At 39.6% G+C, this 26,695-nt stretch overlaps 2 protein-coding genes across 23 annotated transcripts in view; one reads left to right on the top strand and one right to left on the bottom strand.

The window, feature by feature from the left end:
- The first annotated feature begins 831 nt into the window (after positions 1-831).
- LOC136443161 (uncharacterized) lies at positions 832-7,070 on the top strand. The gene is made up of 13 exons (XM_066440281.1): positions 832-1,468; positions 1,677-1,792; positions 2,125-2,227; positions 2,566-2,638; positions 2,809-2,950; positions 3,307-3,419; positions 3,648-3,750; positions 3,988-4,092; positions 4,498-4,568; positions 4,755-4,829; positions 5,032-5,139; positions 5,308-5,343; positions 5,449-7,070. Exons 1-13 carry the CDS (start codon positions 846-848, stop codon positions 5,581-5,583), a joined length of 1,803 nt encoding a protein of 600 aa, XP_066296378.1. The 5' UTR covers positions 832-845; the 3' UTR covers positions 5,584-7,070.
- LOC136443158 (kinesin-like protein KIF1A) overlaps positions 5,746-26,695 on the bottom strand; it is a 51,906-nt gene continuing 30,956 nt past the window's right edge. For 6 of the 22 annotated variants that reach the window (XM_066440258.1, XM_066440265.1, XM_066440254.1 and 3 more), the window contains 30 exons: positions 26,201-26,578; positions 23,145-23,263; positions 22,038-22,123; positions 21,541-21,622; positions 20,407-20,635; positions 20,030-20,120; positions 19,758-19,876; positions 19,256-19,335; positions 19,104-19,143; positions 18,868-18,939; positions 18,434-18,500; positions 18,137-18,221; positions 17,823-17,888; positions 17,230-17,335; positions 16,288-16,314; positions 15,817-15,879; positions 15,616-15,667; positions 15,233-15,318; positions 14,976-15,023; positions 14,504-14,565; positions 14,047-14,076; positions 12,983-13,128; positions 12,547-12,684; positions 12,029-12,073; positions 11,639-11,662; positions 10,970-11,247; positions 10,535-10,607; positions 9,854-9,973; positions 9,306-9,424; positions 5,746-8,819 (listed from right to left, as the gene is read on the bottom strand). In XM_066440258.1, the coding sequence (XP_066296355.1) occupies positions 8,780-8,819; positions 9,306-9,424; positions 9,854-9,973; positions 10,535-10,607; positions 10,970-11,247; positions 11,639-11,662; positions 12,029-12,073; positions 12,547-12,684; positions 12,983-13,128; positions 14,047-14,076; positions 14,504-14,565; positions 14,976-15,023; positions 15,233-15,318; positions 15,616-15,667; positions 15,817-15,879; positions 16,288-16,314; positions 17,230-17,335; positions 17,823-17,888; positions 18,137-18,221; positions 18,434-18,500; positions 18,868-18,939; positions 19,104-19,143; positions 19,256-19,335; positions 19,758-19,876; positions 20,030-20,120; positions 20,407-20,635; positions 21,541-21,622; positions 22,038-22,123; positions 23,145-23,263; positions 26,201-26,578 (2,971 nt within the window). In that variant the 3' untranslated portion in view covers positions 5,746-8,779. The remainder of the gene's footprint in view (positions 8,820-9,305; positions 9,425-9,853; positions 9,974-10,534; positions 10,608-10,969; positions 11,248-11,638; positions 11,663-12,028; positions 12,074-12,546; positions 12,685-12,982; positions 13,129-14,046; positions 14,077-14,503; positions 14,566-14,975; positions 15,024-15,232; positions 15,319-15,615; positions 15,668-15,816; positions 15,880-16,287; positions 16,315-17,229; positions 17,336-17,822; positions 17,889-18,136; positions 18,222-18,433; positions 18,501-18,867; positions 18,940-19,103; positions 19,144-19,255; positions 19,336-19,757; positions 19,877-20,029; positions 20,121-20,406; positions 20,636-21,540; positions 21,623-22,037; positions 22,124-23,144; positions 23,264-26,200; positions 26,579-26,695) is intronic. The other 16 variants (XM_066440263.1, XM_066440274.1, XM_066440270.1 and 13 more) reach the window with 13 other exon arrangements.

Below are 26,695 nucleotides of genomic sequence, written 5' to 3'. Positions count from 1 at the left end.
AAGGACACCCCACAACAGCTGGTCGCTATATGGTTGGAGGCCGCTCAAAAGGGGAGCGTCCATTAATAGCAAAAGGAGTGGGATTTCGTTCGCTTATTCATTTCGAATACAATTACAATCGATTTGTGCTACATCTTTGTGAACCGTCCCAGACCATGTGGCAAGAATGGGGTGAAACGTGTCACAAAGTCACAAGCTGGTGTGGGCTATGACGTGGCCTTTGAGTCGGCACAACTTGGACGTCTAACGGTCGCATTACTTCTACAGGGAGACACGGCTTGTGGTGTTGATAAGGTAGGTTGACTTTCTTGTTACCAATATTTTTCGATAGATTTTAGGATTATTTGTCATAAATATCATGATAATACTTTATAGATCATATAACCTAGAGCTAACGAATTGATTCCGGTACTTTGTACCTTACAGTGACCGGTATGGGATGATTCTTGATTGTATGAAAATGTTACAATACGTTATCTAACTCAAATGGCGTCAGAAAATACAAGAATCAAGAGCCAGCAATATATTTTAAGCCTTGAAAGTTGAATTGTAACATCTGTGGTGAAAAGTGGTTCAAAGACGACTAGTGCGTGAGAACAGGTTTCAGGAAAATGTCGCCATTTTGATGATTTGTCTGAGCAAAAAATACATTAGTTATTTTCATTGGTTTCCACGTTAGAGCACGAGATCGAATGCTTGTCTGTAGATACATGTAGGTGAGGGGACACATCGAAGAAAATTGATTAGAATACCATCCATAAATGATATCCCTATCAACGCGGTTTTCTGATACACATAATTTTAAAACACGTCGCATTTCCCCATGAACTCGTAGTAAGGCCAGCATGGGGAAAAATAACAAAGCTGCAGAACTGAGGAAGCGAAAACAAGAGAAAGAGGAAAATGGCGCAGGTCACGTGACCGATGACGACAACAAAAAGACGAAGACCGACACACCGTCGAGAAGAGGGTCTGCAACAAGGCATGCCGGGAACCCTACCGACACGTTATTCTATGTCGCGGGTGCTTTCCTACTTGGAGCTATTCTTATGGCGTTTCTCACCGGCCCCAAACAAACCGTCAATCTTCCAACAGAAACGTCACCCAAACCTGTAGAAAACACTGATAATGTCCTTGAAATCACGGACAAAATCAAACAACCGGAAAAAGAAGCCAAGTCTTTCTTACCGCCCGAACCGGAAAAAGCGAACCAAGAAAACATAATCGAGCAAGACTTTAACAGACCTTGGTATCATTACCCCCGCGTGACCGACAAAAGTACCAAAATATCGAGAAAATCTGAGGAAATACATCCTGATAAAGTCGACTCGATACAAGAGAGCGATGGAACAGGGGGATGGAAGTCTGCAGACAGGGAGACCAGGCAGACACTGTCGACGTCATCATGTCTGATTGACAGGCACTATGTGGATGACGTCACTCCACAACTCTTCAAAGATAACTTCAGGTAAAACAGTTATAATTTCTTTTGTCATAAGATGCATGAGATAGATCGATGAGATTTGTATTTCACCTATTTTCACACACATTTTGGAAGCAACAAAGTGAAAACATTGAATGCCTTCCATCACAATTATCTGATGAAAGATTATATCATTAAGTTTTCCAGTTCTTTCTCCTAGTCGTTCTGACACTGCTAATCTACCGTTCCCCAGGTATAAGAACCCGCTGATCATCAGGTTCCGGAGTGGCGCTTCCGGGTGGATAAACACACAGGAATGGAGCAAACGGAACCTACTGGGGAAATACTCCGGCTGGACGGTCCGATCAGGTGAGAGAAGGGGGTCTTAGGGGAAATGGTATGAACAAACATCAGAAATGGCAAACGGGTGGAAAACAAAAAAGGGCTAAATGGCGGAGTGGTCTTTCTACCCATGAGCCTTTACATGTCCTATGTGCTTTCTGTGTAATCTACATCCGATGGACAAGGGAGGCATTGTCGTATATCTTCACGATATTTTTGACGACGCTTCAGGGACGTTGCCAATTGGTTTTTGATAACTGACAGGACGATACTAGTTTTGTATACAAGTCCTTTGATATATCAGTGTGTCAGGCATGCAGGACATATGACTGACGGATATATGTGCCTGTTCCATACAGGTACATCTCTAGACATAGTGCGCAACGGTGGCGTAGGAGACAACGAGACGTCTTTCTACGAGTTCTTATCAACTATGGCAGGACAGAAGGATGAAGAGCCACGGTAAGTTTAACATTTCTTTATTGTTTAACCCTTCGAAAAATAAAGGACTTTATGAACGAATTTCAACGTCAGTGAAAAATTGTCTGTATTGTTACAAATAACTTACTTTGCTTTGCTTTACTTTACTTTACTTTACTTTACTTTACTTTACTTTACTTTACTTTACTTTACTTTACTTTACCTTACCTTACCTTACCTTACCTTACCTTACCTTACCTTACCTTACCTTACCTTACCTTACCTTACCTTACCTTACCTTACCTTACCTTACCTTACTTTACTTTACTTTGCAAATAAGTTCCCCGTATAGCTTAAAATGTTCTACTTTCTAAATTCAGACAGGTCCATGACAGGGATTTTTACAGAGACAGCTGCCTGGACCAAACAGTCAACCCTCCAGCATTTCTTTCGGTAAGACAGAAAATAAATTTTTACCTTTACAGCCATATTTCATACAACTGCAGGTAGTACCAAACTCTATAGTGTTCTTGGGGCTGGGAAATGGTACTTGGTTACACGTGCAGTTTTTGTCTTGGGGAAGACGTTAACTTCCAAGATTATTAAGAAGCGTATTTTTTTAGGATATCGGCGCTGACGTGACGTTTTCCGTGGGGACCTCCCGATCAGGCGTGGCGTTCCACACGGAGACGGACGGGTGGAGCGGACTGGTGTTCGGTCGGCAGCGCTGGTTCCTCTACCCGCCACAACACACTCCACCGGGAGGTGCGTTCTCAGTAACTTTCGTCGCCTTGCCACCTCTTCCTGACCTGTTTGACTGTAGAATTTATTAGTGGGTGGTTTGGGCGGTCGGGTAGGTTGGAGAGGGGGGATTCTTGTGCCGTTACTTTGATAAGGCGCGGACCACCACAACATTACAGTATATGTATGATAGGTAGGTTCATCAATATACATTGTTATTCGACATGTTGTCACAAGCTTTTTCAACCATAATAGAGGCATTCAACAAGTCTTTATAACTAAACAAATCTAGCTATCTTAATTAGGCATATCAATGAAATTTTTCACAACATGATGACATTGACACTTCAAAACAAGTCAGACTATTTTCCTACTTGCAGGTTTCTGGCCAGGGTACAGCGTGATTGACTGGTTCACGGACGTCTATCCCAAACTAAAGGACAAGACAAAGCCGATGGAGTGTGTTTTAGAAGAGGGAGAAATATTGTATCTGGTAAGGGCTATGAATAAACCTGGCAAACATCTAGAAAATGATTCGAATTCGATAATCATATGTGCCGCAATAATTATGCAGGGTTTGAAAACACTTACTTTTTGACTTTTGAAATTAAAAAAAAGTACTTTGAATATCTAGATAATAACGAAATGTTTCTTCTAGTAAGTGATAAACCCTTTCATATCTCGAGCAACCCGAGCAACTATTTTTTTTCTTCCATCCCAGCCGGAAGGCTACTACCACAGCGTACTGAACATCGGAGAAACCGTGTCTATAAAGATGAAGAGAAAGGACGCCAGCACTAACTTGGGGAGATGGTTTTTTGAAGGTAAATACCTCAGACCGCCAACTTGAAGAAGACTTCCTTTCTTAAATAGGATATACGACCATGAAGAAAAATATATCACTTCGATAACTGGTAACAGTGAAAAAGGAAAGTCAACTCTTTACATCAAAGTTGCGCGTTGGCATGCTACGCCAGAAGGGGATTCTATCGACCAATACCGATGTAAATCAAATTGTGAGTCTGAAAAAAACCTCGTCTTTATCATGCTTCTTTTTCAAGGGAACAGGAACGATGACAGACTTGTCGATCCCCAGTACAAGTTCAAGGAGCAGGCACGGGAAGGTCAAGTTCACGTGTTCAAGAAGCTGCATGAACTCTTGCCAGGTGTGTAATGCCACTTGAGATTGTTCTTGTGATTTAGTCAACGTAAAACTCTGCTATTCAGATAAATTCAATATCTAGGAACGGACGCTAGAGAGAGGGTGCAAAAGATAAAAGACTAAACCACATCAAACCGTACCTGTAGTTCTGTAGCACATCATTAGCTGTAGAACACGGTTCTATTGATATGCTGTGACCATGATTTATATATATCGCTGCATACTTGCATGTACATATATTGTCACCAAGTGTTCGTATCCTAGAAGTCTTAATGATGCACCCCAACAGATACTAACATGCAGTACCTCTCCGGATCACCACGAGATTCTATAAAACGACCGTAAAACTGGGGAAAATTGCCTCTTTTTAGGAACGGAATTTAAATTTCTGATTATTTCTCTTATTTAGAGAACGCCGAAGTGATGCTGAGATACAGCCAAGCTCTGGCAGATGTCGATCGGACGAAAGAAGCTAAACAGGTACATGTAGTGTCAACGGTGGTTGGTAGGTTTTCCATACTTACCCTTTGGAAATGAGGAGACGTGCAACAGGAATTAAGTCGTTACCTACTCGTGCCTGATACATTCTTATGTTGAAAACATTCCTTAATCCATGTATCCATCCACTCACACCATCCGTTCGTTCACACATTGTTTTTTCCACAGCTGAATCAGCGAGTGATTGAAGCAGACCCGTTCTTTGTTCACGCTTACCTGTCTCTGGCTCAGATGTACACTGAGGTACGAATCTTTGGCACCTTAATTAGTCTTTAGGTAGGTTAATGTACAAAGCAATTACATCATAAGACTCATGAATGACTTGTTTAGCAGTTATAATTCGTCTTGTTCAATTGATTATATTTCCACTACGTTAACATATGTTTGTTTTTAACCCTTCCTTAGCTATAGTATGAACGATTACAATTTTTGTTTGTATCCCCAGCTCGGTTTTCTAGGACAGGCTGAGATCCTGTTCAAAGCTGCGATCAGAATGAACACGAAATGTTGGGACGCGTACGCACAGTACGGGGACTTCCTACTCAACCGGGCGGTACGTAGTGTTCTACCTACATATACATTCTATTGTCATAGCTAGAGCGAGATAGACTGGGCTTAAGGACCATTAGCAACGTAACTAATGGCAGAAAATGTATGGTGGGCAATCTATTTTTATCAAACATGTCAACAAGTTAACAGAGTTTATTTCTTAAATCTTCAGGGCAAAGGGAAAGATGCTGCGAAGATATATCAAAAGGTAAGCCCTCCTTTTTCAGACTCCCAATCGTTTTTATTCTCTATGCAGAGTATTTGATATGACACCTTTGAAAGTGAATGCTGACATTGTGTGTCGTTTATCCAGGGCGTGGAGGCCAGACCAGACATGAAAGCGTTCTACCTGCGTTTACTCCAGGCCCAACAGAGGGCGCGGCAAACCGGTGCAGCGAAGGAGACCACCAAACTCATCCAAGAGAGATTTGGGGACCAAACACTCTGATATACAAGTTAGAACACCACGATATATGTAGACAATTTTTCGGACATTTGACGTCATGGACATATAAATTTGTTAACTGTGATTTGTCCCTGTCTTACCATTAGGTTACTTGTTGTAAAGATGCTTTGAAGTTATCCGTAAGAAGAAGTACAGGAAACGCAATGCCAGAAGCAACACATACAGGTTTATTTGGTCTCTCCCATTCCCTGCATTCTCAAAAGCCATCCCTAATAACGAGGTGCTGAGAAAACTGTACTCACGGTATCAGCTATATCTCGGTATATACACCATTTGTTATACTGCATCTAGATCGAGTATCACGACTCCTATGCATTGTTCAACAGAACTGTTTAAATTTCATCTGAAGCACATCTGTACAAATCATGATGGTAAGGACACAGCAAAATTCAAATTTTCAGCACCCTCCTAACACAATCTCAGCTATGGGTAAAATACCAGTACTTGGCTTTCTTTGCTAAATGTTTTTTGAAAGGTATAAAAAAAAAAACTCGACCTCAGATATCCAATTTTTGTTCACTGTGTTCATGTATGGACATGCGTACAGAGGAACTGGTATTCTACTCAAAAGCGATGTTCTCAAACTAGTATCACACATTTTCAGCACTCGTAATGATTTTCTTCAAGTTTATACACGACATCCTTGAGGGTCAACCTAGACATGGTACTAATTCCTTCAGCGCCATGGCTGCTTTTTTTATATTTCATATACATTACAACAATTTGCAGTGGTACTTCATATGATTATTCCAGAACTATGAAGAAATTCCAGCACAACACCTGTTACATACTATCTCATTCCATATCTCATTGTTTATCTGAGGCTTCTAGGCAGTTGCATTTCCGACTGTTGCTGTCAAGATTATCAAGCAAAACATTTCATAGAACTGGTGTAAGTTTAAACAACAATAACTAGTGTTTTCTTTCAGTTGTTAGTCTTAGGCGTTTCCAAAATTGCACAAGAGGACAGAGTGACACAGAAGATAACTGTGTTTTTCCTTGCTGGAAACGTTTGACAACTTTAACTGTTTGTAATGACTGTACATTCAATTCAACAACATTCTAGTGATAAAGGATCTTCCTGTGTATCGAATAAATTGCAACAGCTTAGGTTTAATTGTTAATCAATGACTCAATTTTTCAAAGAAAAACACTTCAAAAGAGTCTAAATTTCAACTTCTCAATGATTTTGATGATTGACACCATGGCATTAGAAAATTATAAATCAATATGATTTAGAGGAAAAATGTTTGTTATATTCTTTGACAAAAATCCAAAATATATTATGCTAAAGGCTTAAACTTATATGGCTTATATGAAGGAGGAAGAACTTCTGTGTCACCCTGTACAACAACACTACATTGTAGCATTATCTTACATTTAGGCCATACAAATTTAGCTTCCTGGTGAATCAAATTTTCATGTTGATTGTTTCATTCCTACTATCAATTGTAATAAAGTATAATCTTGTTTGGTGCTTAAAAATGTCTCTTTGTGTCCATTGTCCCTTTTTTATTACTTCCAGTGATTTTAGATGAAAATCGTATTTTGCTTAATCTGCTGATAAAAAACAAGGATGATTTTTCAAAACAAGAAGTCAAATTTGTGTGGCCTTGGTTACATTGCACATTAAAACTTTTCTTAGCATACATTTTGATACAACATATCATAGGATGGAAGATTTACAATATGATGATTACTACTTGTCTATTAATATACATTGAGAATCACATTGCGACAATTTTCTCTCTCAAATTGGACTAGAATTCCTAGTGGACATACGCATGGCACAGCATTCACCATATAAATAAATACAAGTCAAAAAACAGAAATTAAGTAGCATTTGCTAAAAGAAGGTACTGGCCTTTTAGTCCCGAGATAATCTAGGAACAAAGAGTTCAACTTTTAACAATAAAACGCATGAAAACATAAGTTTGAATACCCGGTCCATAAGAAAAAAAAAAACGAAAATGGCAAGAAAGTTGCTAGAATTTCAATGCCATACATGTCCAAGCAGCATACAAAATGAACCAGCTAAATCAATTACTGTAGACCATAATAAAATTCAGTCCTTTTTCAAAACTTTCATAATATCCTGCTCTGCAAAACTTTGCAAAATACACATTACACAACAAATCTAATTTTCATACATTCCGCTGATTTGTTCAAATCTTTACACTTCATCCACTGTCTGCTATTAGACAACTTTGAAAGACCCTGAATTCTAATTTCCACACAAATATACAAGCAAGGCAGACAGCACAGCAAGTCATAATAAATGGTGAACGATGTATGCCATGCCTACGTACCATATTCTATATTCCTTACAACAACTTACAACATACATGGCAAGACGTCTGCAATCTCACTCCACACCATACAGTCAGCACTTGGCTATTTGTACAATCACGTTATCCATCCCACAACTGGAAGGTATACAATTAGGCTTGGGGAAAAATAGTACATCACAAAAGTTTGTCAAAATCTGTAACACTTGCATTTCTTTTCTCTTTGCATCTCAAATTACTTGTCATAAGTTTGTGCGAGGCAATGCTGCATGGGCGAGCATGATGCATGGTTAGCAGAGAGAGCAATATACATTATACAGTACACTCTTGTTGGCTTATCACAGATGAATAGTCACTACTGATCCAAAACTGTTTGAACTGTTGTTTACACAAAATGTCTGTTTTTTTTCCTGTACCAAAAACATCATAAAAGATCTAGAGTTGTAGTGGTGAAATGTTGGGGGAAGATTAGAGCTTTGCAAAGAAATGTCCCAGTAAACAGACATTACATCCAAGTGCACTTCTGACTGCCGAGGGGTATACAATGTGATGTTTTAGTTAAGTCTAGTGGTCGTTAACGTTTCCTTTCCCTAGTATGTGTGACAGGATACAGTAAAATTGGGATGAGTTTCAAAAGAGCTGTCTTACTTTCACTTCTCATGAAATCATCTAGTAAACGTAGCTTTGGACAAAAAGTATATTTTCCATCTTGCTAACCCTGCCGTAAGAATGTGTATGATTTTGGTATGATTTCTGCCTTTTGGATCAAGAGTGACATATCATCATGGGTTGTGCCAACATGTGGGTATGACATGACAGAACTTGTCTGTGTGTGCAAGGATGGTTAGGAAGTACACATGCCACCATGTCTGACTGGGTGCACTGCACGGCTAGATTCTGAGGTAGGCAGCACGACGGGCAAGCTTGGACCTGCAAAAAACAAAGGACCAACAGTTGCTAAAAATGCTTCCCTCACCCTTTGTTAAACATACAGTGCCCTGAAGTACCCATTATATCATAAGCAGGTGCCGTTTTAGTTAATTCATAGAATTCTACAATAGACAAAAGTAGCATCAGTCAAAGGTGTCTGTAAGACTGTTCCATCCTGTCTCTGTATTTAATGATACAGTATACAGTAAAGGTGTTAAAGGCAGAATGCATGCATGCAGAAGGCCAGGGATAGGTAGACATGGAGGAGAGTGATACTAGAGGTATACAGTCCCCAACCCTCAGAAATAGGGATGGGATAAGGTACAGCCTACAGCCTGATTGACAAGCACCTTATCTAGTCCCTACTTGTGTTTATATTACAGTTGTGGTCATGTATCTCCAGGATACAACAAGAAAAAGATAAGCATTAGACATGATTGTTCACACACAGGAGAGTCTTAATACCAACAGTACAGTTGTGATTACCTGATGGTGCCTGCCAGCAGGGGGTTGATGGCGTACAGCCAGTCGTGGACGTCCTTGTCACCCAGGGTCTGCAGCAGGAACCCACGGTGCTTGGTGCACACTGAGAAGGTGTTGGGGGTCTGTAGCCACACACACACAATAACAATCAATGACTTAATTATATGTATAGCAAATCAGAATATGCATAAAAGGCTAGTCCTATACACAGTAGTTGCTGTTGACAGTACTAGTGTTGTAGTACTATACAGTACTTCATTATAGTGCTGTGGGGGTCCCTGACACATTAGTGTATAGAAGTTGACTAGTCTTCACACTGCGTTTCCATGTATTTGTACAACAACGTATTACCAGTACTCGACATATATTACTTTAACGTTCAAACCAGCTTGCAATCCCCTAGAAGTCTAATAGCATTCAAATCGTAGAATACATGCCAGGACACGATATAGCCAAACTTTGAGCTCTTTGATTTTTGAATTTAAAACAAATTTGTGATGTTGTTATCAAGCTTTCACCCTCTCAAAGAGTTGCCCTTCCCTGGATTTTACCTTGAGCATGGCCTGCTGGTCCTCACTGTACTCCACCTGAGCAGTAGCCAGGTTGATCAGTCCCCGCTCTACAGGGTCCTTCTCATTGTTGTACATGTACACATACGGCCGACGCACAACCTACATGGAACAAAACATGCAGTACTGTGTAAAACAGGGTAATAAAAGAACTCAAATAATAGCCCAGAGGGATAACAAAGTTCTTTATTCACAACCAAGGAGTTAAAACAGTTGACGTTCATAATCAGGGCAAAATAGACTGGTTCTACTTCACGACTAGGTGTTGCTGCAGTGTTACTCATGCAGTGTTCAGTACCAGTAAAAGTATTGTAACAGTTACATTTACATAGATATTGTCAAGCAACAATACTAACTTTCAAGTCATAATTAGACTATAAAGGGACTGAAGAATTGTTAGCAACTACTTAAGAATGTGGTCCTACATGTAAATGTGACTGAGTCTATATCCCCTCCAATCTCAGTTCATGCCTGGAGAAGATTTTCTGATCCATACAGCCTCCTTACTCCAACGAGTGCATCTAGCTCTGAGATTATTACAAGTCTCAGATCATTTTACCACACACAACAAAGTGTGAGGTCTACAGAGAAACAGAAGAAGAAATGGTTTGCTTTCCTTATAAGGAAAACAAAACCACAGCTATATATGTTGGAGGGACTTACCACCCATCGCTTGATCCAGCCACTCGTTTTCTCTTCTAGAAAATTCAGGTAGCCTTTACGTGACACAACAGGGCTGTACAGGAAAAAGAAGGTTTACATATAAATATATGCAACTAATTTCATTACATAAAACCTAAAATAGATTGATTCAGAAACTGAAATTGCTGCTGTTTGTTCAAGCACACCAAATTTTCTCAAGGACTGGCGCATTTCGCATTGAAATGTGTGTTTTCCCAGGTGAGTATAACTTACATTAATAAAATACAACACGGTGTATTCTGCATCACTGTCAGTCCCAGCCATCCCGTGGGTCAGATCGCCCTCCGGGCTTCGGGCAATCCTACAAATGTACCTGTGGTTGGGCCAGTACATCGGGTAATACAGAATATACCGTGTTGTATTCTTTATGTATCAAGGACAAGAACTGTTTTGTACCTGACTCTGATCTCTTCCACAGCAGGAATGTAGAGAGCCTGATGGTCAGGGTTGTCATCTGTAGAGTCCGGGGGTAGGGGAGGTAGCACAGGCACCGCCACACCCTCTGGGAGGGGCCCCTCACTGTCTGCCGCCCCTAAAGGGGGTGGTGGGACAGGGGACTTGGCCGGGCTGTGCTGGGGGGAGTTTTCCACCAGGGTGGAGCTCAGGACAGGGGTGGACACTGACCGGGTCATTCCTGTGGGGTCATCATCGTCGTAATCATCAACATCTGTATCCTGTTGGGGAAATAAATACCATTTAATAAAAGGGAAGCTCTGTCTCAATTCAGTATCATTTTGTTATTCAAATATACAGTGTTGCATTGTTTGGTTGGTGATATACATTGTATGCATGAAGAGATTCCTAAAGTATGAAAATGAAATCTTTGTGACAGCCAGCTACTTGTTTAGCTCTCTTTAAGATCTAGATTTAGTTCAGCAGGTGTTTAAGGAACATCTTTGCAATGAATGAGTGTTGATGGTTTCTTAACTTTTCAATACATAAGAAAATTATAGTGATGGAGGAAAAAGCATTATGAAAAGTAGTACCAGGCATGAATGAAAAGTAAAGTTAGTTTACTGAAATGGTAATGATAGAGTAGGATGAGGTGAAAATGTTTCTAAATACCTTCATGAGTTTTGTTAGTAGAGCCTGTAAGAAACCCATAGTGAAAATAAAGCCGAGTGCATAATGTATAACATAATTGACATTTGAAAAATTTGTCAATTTTGTTAATTTTGACATAATATTAGTATTATATTAAGTTCTTAATTCTGTCATGTTAAATCTGATGTATATTGTTGGGTTCTTTTGCTTTTAGTGAATCAAGAAATGCAAACCACTGCTGTAGCAGTAATTTCGTCTTCTTCCAAATGTATATTGTTGTGGATTGGTTTGTTTTTTAGATGATTGAATAAAGAAAACGGTTACTACTGTAACTACAGTTAATTCTACCATTCTACGCGATAACAGAAGTATGTGCTCCTTCTGTCCAAGTGACTGACACACAGGTCTTACCTCTACATACAGCTGCAGGGGCTCCATGCTCCACAGCTTCAAGCACTACAGGAAGGACAGGAAGTTAAAGAAACTGATATATTTAAATCAGTCATGTAACGCTTTTAAACTTCTTATATCATTATAACTACATGTACTGTGGTCTTTTTCATGAACAAATTTTATCATATATGTATGAGTTGAGTTCTACATCATTGAAACATGTAGGTCAGCAGAGAGGGTAAAAGTCAGTGCTAAATACATTTAGTAGATTATTTTGTGTACAGTACTGTTATAGATATCAATCGATGTACTCAGTAAGCAATAATGTACAACTTACAGTTCAACTACATATAACCAACCTACACTTTGTGTGTTGCCTTCATCTTGTGCCATATAATTGATCTTTCAGAAAAAAATGGTAATATTTAGTATAAAGTAGAGTCTGGCATGAGTGTGCACGGTTTACTTGAGGTTTTCCACCACTACTCGCCTAATTGGTAATACACAGTAAGACTCTATTGGGTGTGAGTACAGACCTTGTCCAACAGGCCAATCTGCCTGTCTACAGTGTCGTCGTCCCCCTCCCCCAGAATCCACTTCTTCTCCTGGTCTTCCTCCCCGGAAACGATGCCCATCTTCTCTCGCAGCAACAGCAAGTGTCGAACTCTCTCCACCTGGAAGTACAATCACTGTAAAGTTCTATCTCTAGCCTTGGTACTGAAACCTTAACAGTTCTTAAATGACGTTTTCCGTACTATCATTTGGGACTACACCCAAATATACCAAACACAGTGAAGTAAAACAACAATATATCTGACAAATACCCCTGAAAGTTCATCAAAAGTCCAGTATCTTAGAGACAGCTACATGATATGCTTACATTTGTGTGATAATTTCGAGGAAGTAGAAACATTGTCTTAACATATCCACCACAGAGGTGTGGGAATAAATCTAAGTTGTGTTTGGTCCTACCTGCTCTAGCCTTGTCAGTTTCTCCAGCTCCCATTGGTGCTCAAAGATGAGGGAGTCCCCGCGGGGTCTCCAGCCTGCCAGGTTCTCCTCCCCACGTACGTACGTTGTGGACGTGTCCAGAACTCTCCGTCTCCGCCGCTGGACACCTTTTGTGTAACACAGGTACAATATGTTGATGAAGGTTAGACATCCAGGTAAACAATATCATACAATTCAAACTCTGCTACAGTAAAAAAACTAGACAAACTAGGGAGATTACTTCCGGATGTTGCAAGTGGCATTCATCACTCTTCTTCAGCGTCACAGTGCTAGTGAAGAAGAAGAGTGATGGCTGTCACTTGAAACGTCCAAAAGTAATCTTCGTAATTTATCCAGTAATAGAGTTTGATTTCTATATGAGTACAGAATTACAATCTTTGTCAGATCAATAGTCACTTAACAATAAACATCTTGGTTTTATTCATTTTTTTTCTGAACTATGCTTGAATCTGCTTTATCCTAGAATAAATGATGTGCAGTCATGAAGATTCCTGTTGGAAAGGGATATACAAGACATGCATATCTGAAACATTTAGGACTTCATTAGAAAGTATAAGGCTACGAAAAATAGAAAGTTTAACATGTTTCAGATATTGCACATTGTCCTTTTCAACGTATGCAATTTACTTAATGTTTTGTCGAATTCCAAAGGTAATTTTGATGTGGTAATTTCTTCTTACTATGCATTCTTTGAAATATTTCAAATTGGTGGTCTGACATCTATTGTCTTATCTTTGTTGTTTCAGGAAACAAACACTTAAAGAAGGAAAGAATTACCAAAGAGGCACTTTTCACTTCAGAACAAGGGGGTATGTTTTCTGAACATTTATCACAAGAGTCACAAGAAAAGAATGTGTTACACGGTACAGTTTTCCATGAGGGTGGTGTGTATAGTGTAGACTGTTCAGGGTGGTTAAGGGGGAGGGGGGCAGGGGCACGGACCACACAGGTGACAGTACATCCTCCTGACAGAAACAAACGAGTCAATCACTGGGGTCTGACTGGGAACTTTTAGGAGGACTTACTTCCCGGCCCCTTCCCGTCAGAAGCACCATCTTTGTGGCATGAAGGAACGCAGCAATCAACAGTCAATCGCAGATACACAAAGCACTAACATATTTTAAGAAAATCTTAAACTGAGAATTATTTTTCATTAAAATCTTTTGTTTTATGCATCAGCAGCCTAAAAGTAAAACAAATATCAAATTTCTAATTGTATTCACCCCCTGTACCACCCTGAACTGAAATTTTACAGGAACCCAAAATGATAATTATTTTCCAAAATCTTCACTCTCATTTTTCATAACCGTACGAAAGAATACAAAGCACAGAAACAGTTCTTCAACATTAAGAAAAATGTTCTAAAAGTCTTTAAAATCAAAGTGAGATAACCATTAAGAACACAATTATATTGTGTATACATTTTGAATATGTGCATGTACATGTACAGGGTGAATGCTATCTGTAGGGTTCTGTTATTACCTGGGCTGCCCTCTGGACTGGAATGCTTCAGGCTCAGCTCATAAACACTGCTCACACGGTTGCTGAAACGACACACGTACGCTGTTGTATTATTCTTAACAAACAAACAAACAAACAAACAAACAAACAAACAAACAAACAAAAAATTAAAAAACTTATGGTTCAAAAACCTTTTATGAATTTGAAACGACACATTAACACTGTTGCATTATTCTTAACTTGGGGTTCAAAACTGACCCTCTTATGAGTTTATCACTCTATTGAAAGTGATGTTCAGACCAAGCTGTTGCAATTGTTGGGAGACTCGGAGAGAGGTTCTTTCATGGATGAATGCTGTATATTTTACAATTCTCAATATTGACTGACAGAGGCCATAAGTACTATGTCTAATACTAGTAATAGTTGTTGCCAGACATTGTACTGTGTACAATTGTTGAGCAATAAATTTCTTCTTCTATGTAAAATACTTTACCTGTCTGGAGATCTGTAGTAGCCACTTCCAAACAGGCTCCGCAAGGATCTATGGATTGGAAATACCAAACATAGACTGGTAAATATGACCCTCATATCCGATAAGATAAGAAAGTATGAATCAAATGATGACCTTTTAAACGCAAAAAAAGTATTTGAGTAAGTGTCCATGCACTCACACACATACATATTCCTTACATGATTGTACATTTCATGGCTGGTGTTCTGTACACATGTGATTGAAGTGTTACTGTTTACCTTGGCTGTGAGAGTCTGGCATCTCTACTGTGGATGGTGAGACACAGGTCCTTTGTGATACAGGCTGGCTGGGCACAGTTGTCCAACTGGGAAGTACATGATATTGTACATGTATTAACATATGTGTTTACATCTTTGGCATGCTGAGGGATTTTCGTCACAAAATTTCAATTTTCAACCGACTTAGTTTTTTTGTGTTGGAACAAACCTTAGTTTGCAGACTGTTATCTTAAACCACACTTGCACTAACTAAACATGGCTTTAACATCATGCAATATTAAATGTTGAATGTAGCGACAACACAAAAGATGGCAAGATTCTTTGTCCATTATCTCCAAGTAAAAGAACAAGTAAGACTAGTTCAAAGAGTAAAATTTATGTACCTCAATGTAAGCTGATACTGTCATGTAGACCTTCTCTCTGTATGGGGTTACTCTGTATGGAGGGATAGAAAAATGTAGCAGTTATACTGTAATTATCTTATTGATAACAGCAAACTATTCTGAAGGCAAAAGTTCACAATGTTACATGTATGTCCAACATTGACTGTCTCAACTTTGAACAAAGTCATTACTTTTACTAACCTATTGAGAAGTTTTGAGTTGTGCAACGAGCTGTCCCAGGCTGCTTCAAACTGGTAAAACACCCTGTCAAAATAGAATCAAAACACAAATTTCTATTTTGATAATCATGGCATTAAGGAACTTTCTGTTATATACAATGTAGTTACTGTTACAGTAGTACCTTCAAGTTAGTAAGTCACTTTACATGCAGCTACTGTAAAATGCTTTTAGTCATAAAAGATACCAATTTCATTGAAACTGAAGATAATTCTGAAAGGTTTTAGTTAACGATCAGCTCCATGACACTTGTACATGTTAGGTACCAGCAAACGGTGCAGTCACCTTAAATCAACACATTTTAGTCGCTTGACTCCAATGATATTGACCATGATGCAACCCTTTAATATATGTTGGGCATTCTGTTATAGATAGATAGTTCATCACACAGCCATGTTGTTGGGACCAAACACAGTGATGACCGAAACTAAATACCTAATGTCATGTTCCTCAATGGTAGTGCTTGAAATAGAAAATGGACGTTTGATTAAAAGTCGCTATAAGCAGGGAAGAAACATGATTGTAACAGTTACTAAATTTTGTGTAGTGCAGGACATAGATTTCAATATTCATAACAAGGTTTGCTATACAATTTTTTTATCTGTAATACTTCAAGTTCAATGTTGCTTTGCAGGAGAAAAGATAAACATTATCAGACTGGACAGACCATATTTATCCGGTACTGTAAATTGTTACATGTTGAACTTTTCTGTATGGTAACCATCATAGACTATTGTACCAAATGAACATAATTATATAATTATAACAAACACGTCAGGCCTCATTTAGGGACAGTTTACTGTGAAAATAAGGGAAAAAGTTGGATCCAACCAAGGAAAAAGTGCACGATGTTGTCCTTTTCCAGGTAGACATTGAGGCTATATGTATTCAAATCATATGATTCCTTAGTTGTGAAAGAGATACATGTACTCATATGTATACCCTACACCAAAGCACTGGCCATGATATCATTATCATGGTAATGAGGAAAGGGTTTTGACAAATAAGTTATGCTGATATTTTGTATAAGCATGCAACTTTTGTGCAACTCAACAACACAGCACAACACATAAAATTTGGTAAGAGCTTCCAAATTTGTGACTGAAATGCTTAACATTGTAAAAGTATGGCATGGTGAGAGGTACATACTGAGACAAGAGTGTGTAGTTAAGTACAACATTTGACCAAACACAGGCAATACTGCATACTGCATGGATGTATACAAAATATACTAGTCAAAAGCGTGACATTAATTCTTCCTGATCAATGTGGCATATTATACATGTATTGTGTATGAGGCAACATGTTTAAATCCATGTATGTGAAGCTAATACAAACTAAAGCATTATCAGGAAAATGCACAAAAGTCATAGCTACCTGAGGTCATGAGGTGGGTAGAGGTACCCCTGTGAACAGATGTTGAGTGACAGGGCAGACACCTCCCCATCAGGACCTTTCACTTCCAACTTGTTTCTGATTCGTCCTTTGGGGGAGAAGGAAGATTACTGTTAGTTAACTGTTCCATTACTTGTCAGACAAGACAGCTCTTTTACATGTAAATAGCAGCAGTAAATTATCTACACTATCCAACAGCAACTTCAATCATCTGACTCAAAAAAGGAAAAATGTTAACATTATGAGACAAATGCCCATTATGTGGAGTTGATTACATGAGCTGCAGGTTAAGATTAACCTGCATTTCTTAGGAATGCACTGAATACTGCAATCAATGTCTTAAAGCAAAGACTCACAAAAGCATTAACACATCACAATGTGAGGTGTGAACTTTGTAGTACAGGCCACAGAGGGGCTGAAACATACATACATGTATGTACCATGAATGTTGAGGTTGAACTTTTCAGGTTAGTATATTCCTGTAATTTCATGCCATTGTCAGATTCAAAATTTTAAGGTATAGAATAGTTTCTCAGTACAGGCATGGTAGTAAGTGATGACACCATGCCACCCACCATAGAGGAGTCTCTTGCGTAAGGATTTCATGTCTTTTGTTGATTTTGGACGAATAGTAGGCCAACCTACAACATGGGGTTGTGAAGACAGAACACAAAACGCTACAGACAAAGCAGCCATTGACACTGGCCTAAAGCTACAAATTGTATATTAGGAACAAAACAATCCTCCCTCACTGAGTCTCGATAACATTTTTGATATTTGACAAGAACATGGTTAAGGTATCAATCGCAAAGATTAATGAAGAGCTGTTCATATTGTATTTCAACAGCCAAACCTTATTCATCTGAATATTTACACACTCAAAACTTACCAATGACAACTTCTTTCACCCCCTTCCACACCACATCTTGTCCTGGCTCGTGGACAAGGGTCACTCGGATTCGTCTCTGGATACCCTGTAAGAACAACATCGACACTCAAAGTCTCAACTAGACACACTTGTTGTTTTTGGTAAAAACATGGTACAAAAGGATAATATCTGTCATTTCTAAGTGAAAATGTGTGCTTCTTCCATTTATTGAAAATAAAATTTGTACTTAATTAACACCATGGATGAAACGTATACATCCTGCATGACATTTTTAGTGCTTAAGGCTGAGGACCTCACCTGATGTAACATGAAGACCCCCTGACATGGCTTCTCATCACTGTGGTCCACTACAGCTGCTATGTACCTGTAGAGGGTGGAGGCAGGATAGATAGTAACATAACTTCTACATGAACCCTTGTTTTTGCAGAATAGACAAAATCCGTAGATTTCAGTATCTATGATAGATCAGGATACATGAAAATGCATTTACTGTCAATATTAAGTTCACGGGGACATAATTTTGCAGTTAAGAGAAAAGGGAATGTTTACAGTGGTTTTGAATTTGTGATTGCATTATAGTCACATACTGTATGGTAAAGGAAGCACTCTGGTGCCTTTACCAACAGCCAGACTGATTTCTGCATCTACAGTATTTTACAATGATCATTTTATGGTGCACATGATTCCGTGTCCATTTCATCAACGATGAAGAAGGGTTTGAGACAACTTACTCTCCTGAAGGTCCTAGCTCACAGATCTCCCACCAGCCCAGCAGGTCATAGCTGCAGTGAGTCATGTTCAAACTGGAAAACACCAATTTTTAATAAATCATCATCTGCTCAGAGTCTCCCCTTTAGATCTTATCATTACTACACTACAGAATGAGACTGCAGAAACGTATACAATAAGTGAACAGAACTCTATCTTAACTGTACGTGTAGTAAGGTAACGAACTAAAGCCACTTACTTGGGTGTTGTTGGTACGCGCCCATGTCTTGGGGACGGAACTGTAAGTAAAAATGTTGACAATCTTGAATTAAAAAGAATCATACCTAACTACATATAAGCACTCAAACGAGAATGATCATTTAATGAAAGCAGTATAACTGTATAACATACCTGGTATTGCCAGGTTTAGCATACCTGGTTTTGCCAGTGGAAGAGACTGTGGGAATGTTCGAGGCATTCTTCGCTGTATCCTGCAAATAAAATGGGAAATGATGTCATTGAATAGAAGATAAAGTTGTAGTAGAAAACCCCAAATCATCATAATCATGACACAGGTCTAAGCATGTAGCATAAGACTACGTGGTCTGTCATGTAAAACATACATACATGACACAGGATATTAAATGTGATTCATGCTTAGGTCCCAATCTGAAAAAGGGGCCCCGCCAGGTAGTTCATGGGCTGTTTTTTGGCCCTGTGGGACACCCTGTGGCTGCCGGGCCATTTTGGGGCCCAGCCGGGACCGTGAATCATTTTAACCCGGCCTTAAAATCAACACAGGACCCAGTTACAATTTGTGGCTTTAGGGCCTGGCCGGGACTACACCACTGACAGGCACCGGCGTAATTGGGACCCAAGCATTAGTCAGTGGTGACAGACGGGTTGTACTTACATGACCTCTTCCTTAGCCTGCATGTGAAGAGGGTGCTGCTGGTAGTGACCAAACACTTCGAACACCAGAGGCTGGCTCCGGATGTACTCGATGAACGACTTGGTCACAACTACTGAAATCTGAGGTGGTATAGAGGGTTATTATTGCCAGTCAATCTTAAAAACAAGAATTTTCTGTCAAACTTTTGTAGCAAAAATGAGCACAAAGCACGAAATCAAAATAAAGGAAGTCTTCACTAATCATGAAATTGAAAGAAAAGTTATCTTGCCTACATTTTGCACATGGTAGAAACCAAGTGGCGGCCCCTTGCCAGTGTTCTTCAGTGGTTCTGTGGAGAAGGCTTCGTCATGGCGATGTAGGAAACTGTAAGGAAACAGATTTTCCAAATTAAGCTTCATTGTGGACAACTGATCAAGATGTTTTTGATCTACTGTTATAAAGAATCTTTGAGCTCACCATCAACAAAGTCCAAGTGTCATTTATCAGGCAATCCTGATTGTTGCATGTCTTGAATGAACGAAAAAGTCAATGCAGTGTTGGGACAAAAGAAGTGCACTTATGAGAGCCACCTGTACCGGGGACACGTTGAGTTCTAAGTGTTATGAATTTGCCCAGAACAAACACAAATATAAGCAGGACAAGACCTTACTTGAACTGACAGAAGACGTCGGCATACTCCGGTGGGATGCCCGAGGCCTGTAGAAGGGTGACACGGAAGGTAAAGGTGGTTCCCAACTTCAAGTGGGGGTGTTCCTTCATGAACTGTACCCAGCTGTCCTCCTCCTCCCCCTCCTCCTCCGCAGATGTCATCTGGCCGTCTCCACCTGCTGCAGCTGCAGCGGCTGCTGCTGCTGAGGCCTCGCTGGCCTCCTCATCATCTATGGAGGAAACAAGGGCTAGCTTTCTATATATACTGTAAAAGGGGAAGTGTTTGAAGGGATCTTAATTTTGCGGTAGGAAAAATGGAGTGTTCATGGTGGTTTTAAGCTAGTTTGGGGTTGACACTGCCATGCAGAATTTTACTGTACACAAATATTGGCACAAATTTAAATCTTGCAGTAAGGAAAAATGAAGTGAATTGCAATGCAGAGTTTTACTGTAAAAAGGGGAAATGTTTGAGGTGGTTTTAAGTTCAAGGTGAAGAGCTCTTTACAAAAACTGCAAACATAAAACCTCCACAAACATTTCCCCTTTTACTGTAATATGTGCATGTAGTCTTGGTCTTAACAATAGCCATACGGAATGATCTCAAAGATATTAAACAAATTTGATAACATACATGTATCAAAGAAATGATGGACATTTTGAACTGGTGATAGAAAAACTTTCATCATACATATAACTAACAGCACTGACAACAAGGTATTACACATGAGCTACGTATACAATTTCAACAATGATTGGGATGACAAAACTGATGGAATCTAATGTGTTAAACCAAAGAACACTTTGATTTGACGTGATGCTTGAATGATGAACAATGAAGATGTGGAAGGTCATGAGGGTAAAAACACAATCAATTCACACGCAATCTGGAGTGTACCTGAACAGCTTGGAAATCAGAGAATGTTTTCTCGCTTCATTACAGGGCATGTTAGAGAAATGTCTGTACATGTTTTGAGGAAAGGGAATGGCCTGGGCCATATATGGATTAGCACTCCACACAAATCGTTTGAATTTTCCTGGATTTAGTTCTGTTTAGTGCAATCAAGAAATGGGTTTTGGTGTTAGGTTGGGGTGTTGAGAGTGGACCTGTCCCAACGTGTTCAGGCTCGGCCCCTACCTGTCCCATTACCTTGCCCCTCCACAATGCGCAGCTCCTCTCCTGAGGGAATATTTGCCTCCGCTTCATTCTCAGCATCGATCTGAGTATGTAAAACATCACATCATTATTTTGAAAGATTTCATGTCATTTCAGCACCTGGACAATTCAGCCCCAGCTGGTCCATGCCAGGGACGGTTTGTTTTGCCATCAAGAGAACGCCTAACTCTAACACTAACCCCAAATCAACCGTAATTCCAACTCAACTCTAACCCTACGTCTAGTTAACCGCAACCTTAACGATAGCCAACATGAGTTGTCCTAGGCCTGGTGCTGAAAAGTCCTGATTGTATGTGGGCCAAATGGTCGAGGTGCCAAAATGTCCTGATACTCTTTCAGATATCACTCTTTAAGAAATTCAGATAATGACTTGCCTTAGATAAAGTGATTAGCTTTTTATTCTTATCGTTTTTTTACAATTCTCCTTCTTCCTGTCACTGTGAATGAGCTCAACATACCTTTTTCTGCAGCTCTTCCTGGTTAAAGGCAATCCTGGCAGTCCCAGTTTGGCAGACTCCTCCAGTGCAGTCAGGAGCATCATCGTCTGCATGAACAACATCAGGAGGAGAGTACAGAGATTTATAATAGATGTCAATTATGGTTGGTAATCTGACTGCTTCAACAGGAATTTTCTTTGCAAATAACATTCAATCCAATAGTGCTGTTCTTGGTGCTGAAATACATTCACACTGACAAAAGTAACTGTTTTTGGCACTTAAAGATAGTCAAACTGACAACACTGTCCTAAGTGCAAAACATATTTCATAGTGCTGTCCTTGGTGCTGAACACTGACAACACTGTCCTTTTCATACTCCCAACACTGTCCTTGGTGCTGAACACTGACAACACTGTCCTTTTCATACCTCAACACTGTCCTTGGTGCTGAACACTGACAACACTGTCCTTTTCATACTTCCAACACTGTCCTTGGTGCTGAACACTGACAACACTGTCCTTGGTACTGAATAACTATTATACTGCTTGCACTGTCCTTGGTGCTGAACACTGACAACACTGTCCTTTTCATACCACCAACACTGTCCTTGGTGCTGAACACTGACAACACTGTCCTTGGTACTGAATAACTATTATACTGCTTGTACTGTCCTTGGTGCTGAACACTGACAACACTGTACTTGTCATACCCCCAACACTGTCCTTGGTACTGAATAACTATCATACTGCTAGCACTGTCCTTGGTGCTGAACACTAAAAACACTGTCCTTGGTACTGAATTAATATCATACTGCTGGCACTGTCTTCGGTGCTGAACACTGACAACGCTGTCCTTGGTACTAGATTAAAACCATAATGATAGTACTGTCCTTGGTGCTAAACACTGACTTCACTGTCCTTGGTACTGAATGGCAATCATTCTGACAGCACTATCTTTGGTATTGAACTACCTTTTTGATAAGGAAACGTTTTAGTGCCAAAAGAGATTCACATGAATACATTTTTCTGGTGTTAAAATGGTAGTGATATAACTCCCAAAATTTCTGAATGGCATTCACATTAATGACCTAAGTACTTAATAACAGTGAAATATAAAACTGTATCATACCTGTGACATGCTGTACAGCCACCCGTAGCCAGCCCCTGACATCGCCCTTCTCACTGACCACAGCAACACGATGCACTATCCCCACAGGATACAGCAGGTTACTTAGGTACACAAAAGCTCTGTAGGGGTGAAAGAAACATAACCTTTATCATGCTGGGCAACATATAGCAAGCTCACTGCTGTTTTGTCTTTGGGGGAAAAGGTAGCCTGATAGAGAAATGTTTTTTAAAGATGTTAAAGATGTAAACATCAGCTTTGCTTTAAGAAAAATTGGAATTTATTATTGGAATTTGATGTAAGGGAAATTACACAGAGCTTTCAAACCAAGTCTTCGCCAATGACGACTAGTACCATACATTGCACAGGCAATTGGTGAGTCTTTAACCTCAGAAACACAATGTCACAGCCATGCTAACAAATAAACCCTGAAACAATAATTAAGTGTGAAGATGTATCCACTATCAACAAAGAAACAACAAACAAGACCATGTAAACTGCAAACTCATGTAAACAGAGGAAAGCGTTTTGATTCAATTACTTTCAAATGGCATGTGTGCATCAATAATGAAATAACGTGTATTGTACAGTAACAATTGACTTGGTTACATCTTAGTCACATTTAAGCCTATACTGCTAGCAACTTAACAGAGGAACAAACATCAACACTGGTGCAGGACAACAACGTAAACAAGAACAAAGTGTAAAAGTAAAGTCAGCAGTGAAATGGATATGAATTTTGGGTGGGGGGGGGTGTGAAAACGACAAATAGGGATGGTGATTTCATATTTACATACACTGTTTTACAATAATGTGTTCATTTGCTTAAAGACACACTAAATTTCAAAGTGTGTTTCAGAATGTTTACTAGCCAAATTTGGAAATAGAGCATAAGTTTTTTGTTGTGGAAATCTTAAAATGGGAGCTGCTGGCAAAAGATGTATAAATAGAAATCTCAGACTTCATGACAGGCCCTGCACTTGTAAGTCAGAGAACTGATCCTAGAACTTGAAGAAGACATTCTCAGCATATAGGAAAGGAAAGGTTATGGACAAATGATAATGTTTTCTTCTTTATTTGAATTGACAATGATTTTTGATCACAGAAAGAAAAGTGCAAGGGAAATACAATTTACTTCTTTCTGTACATCTCATGGTGACTTCAGTCCCACTGTACTGAGATATGAAAAGAATAACTGCCATGAAAAATAGAAATATGATTCTGTGTTTAGAGTAAAAGGGACATATTTCTGAAATCTGTAGACTTGTGACAGTTGTGTTTTTCTTGAGATCTTAGCCTCCAAAATGTCAAATTGTTTCAAAGCCAAAACACATTAAAGATGTGATGTCTGTGATAGAAGAAACTTATCTTTTAGTTTCTAGCCATTGGATTAGAATGTTGTAGAACAGCACACCAGTTTTAACTGGGGGAATAAAACACTTTGATGGTGTGGACATGGCAGCAACATTGTACTTTGAAAAGAGTACAGGGGCACAGAAGTCTACATGGACGTAACACACAGGTCAGTGGAGATGGCTCAAAACTACTCAGAGTATCTCAGGCCATTCTGGTTTGACATACTGGGGAAGCAGTAGATCCTTAACAATGGAGAACAGAGACATATCGGGGTTAAGTGTGAGTCAGGGATACATATAGTGCCCTACAGGACTAAATTGGCAATCCTTTAGAGTACTGATTTCCATTTGAAAGGTACAGCGAGTGGCTTCGATTAACAAGTTTTCAGTATTATTATTCTATTCTACAGAAAGGCATATGAACTTATAGCAGATCATGAAAGCAATATGTGTAGAAAACATAGTTGCTTGATGGAAAGCAGTACTCTAGATCTATAAGGCAGAGACTTCTGTCTTGCTTGGGCAATGTCTCCTCTTCCATCACATCCATATACCTCTGTGTAATGCAATCTTAACCTCCATCTATTAAGGATCTAGTGCCCAACTGTAGACTACATGCATACAAGCAGTGTCAAGTGCCTTCTTCTGCCTGTCCACACTGGTATGGTCTACAAAAATGTCAGAAAGTAGTTAAATCAAAAACCTCTACTGATTCACTACTTTATCAAACCCCAAGCCACTTACACAACTTCTGTAATGACAGTGGAGATGTAGAAAGCTTGATAAGTTTTGTCAGAACATCTTGCAATCTTAAAGGATGCATGCAACAACAGCAACTATGAATTCAGTACCACGGGCATCTAACAACATTTACACCACATGAAATTCACATTGAAGTTCATGCATTCCAATTTCTTATAGTTTTCCATATCTGCAGTTCAGTATGGCTATTTTGATGGTGCTAATGATATATTAATGCCATCTAATTTCAACTACCTGTAGGTCACATGCAATGCAACTCTATTTGTATCACTATTTTCCCACTGACACTCATAATTACCCTTCCCAGGAAAAAAGGTAATCAAATCTTTGGCCTAGCAGCCCCCATTTTTAAAACGCCTCATAAAACGCAAAAGTACTAACTTCAGATGCTTTTCACTTTTTACTGTTTGAAAATATCAAACAATCACCAATAGTGAAGAGAATCTTTTCAGAGAAGGTGACATTCTTGTCAACAAATGCAAAGTTATCAAGATAGATAGAATTTTGGGTACTAAGCTTGGCGGCATCTCAATCGCAAATCATGGTTTGAAAAGATTTGTACAAAAACAGGATTCCTGGCAGGACATGAAATGATCAGAAGTGAGGTCTTGCCTGAAACAAGCCTGCGAAAATGCTGGGATGTGTAAATCAAGGGAAATATAATCTGTTTAATATACAGACTGTAATCTTATCTTCATCTGCAAGATGAGCTAAAGGATATCTGCTTGAACCTTGTATGTAGATGAAACCAAATCATATCGGCATAAAATGTTCTTCTGACACCACTTTACGACCACACACTAGCATCACGACACAACAACCAAACTAGGAAACCCAGTAGGAAAAAAAAACGTAAAACAGAAACAAAAATCACATGTACACATGTAGGCAGAAGAAGGCACACTGCTTGACATGCTCTAGCTGGTTGCCATCTCCACCAACCTGCCCACCAAACAGAACCACGACACCGGGTCAGTGAAGGGGTCCATGGACGGAATCTTTGGGTCTTCGCAATCGTCTGACGGCAAGCTTGCACAGTCAGTATCACTGTCATCGCAACTGTCGCGAGAATGACGAGGCACGGGGCTATTCCTGCTATCCACGCCATAGCTAGGAGGTAGACTTTGCTGCAGGGTACTTGTGGTCACAGAGTAGGAGGACTGACTGTCGGAGTTGTCCGAATCGTAAAAGGCCTGGTTGTCGGCAGTGGTGAGGGGGGATGGGGAGGACGTGGGTTCGGGGGGAACGGACAGTCCAGGTGGTGTGGTGGGGGAATGGGTCCTGTCATCGGGAAGACAGGCTGACAAGGGGGTTCCACTGCTAGGCAGACAGTTGTAAAACATGGCTTAAGTGATACATGTGGAACATACAGAGATAAGGGATGTCCTGATTGTGAAGTACACGTCATGCACACACAAAGGAGAGATGGCATCATAC

Source organism: Branchiostoma lanceolatum, chromosome 10 (genome assembly GCF_035083965.1).
Source record: "Branchiostoma lanceolatum isolate klBraLanc5 chromosome 10, klBraLanc5.hap2, whole genome shotgun sequence".
Taxonomy (NCBI): Eukaryota; Metazoa; Chordata; class Leptocardii; order Amphioxiformes; family Branchiostomatidae; genus Branchiostoma; species Branchiostoma lanceolatum.
The sequence above is the reverse complement of the archived record's forward strand: the minus strand, read 5'-3'. Positions and strand labels throughout refer to the sequence as shown.

Excerpts from the sequence above, each read along its gene's own strand:
- LOC136443161 (XM_066440281.1), top strand. The coding sequence starts at position 846 with ATGGGGAAAAATAACAAAGCTGCAGAACTGAGGAAGCGAAAACAAGAG. Across the intron at positions 2,639-2,808 it reads ACCCTCCAGCATTTCTTTCG|GATATCGGCGCTGACGTGAC; the intron begins GTAAGACAGAAA and ends GTATTTTTTTAG. Across the intron at positions 5,344-5,448 it reads CTGCGAAGATATATCAAAAG|GGCGTGGAGGCCAGACCAGA; the intron begins GTAAGCCCTCCT and ends TCGTTTATCCAG.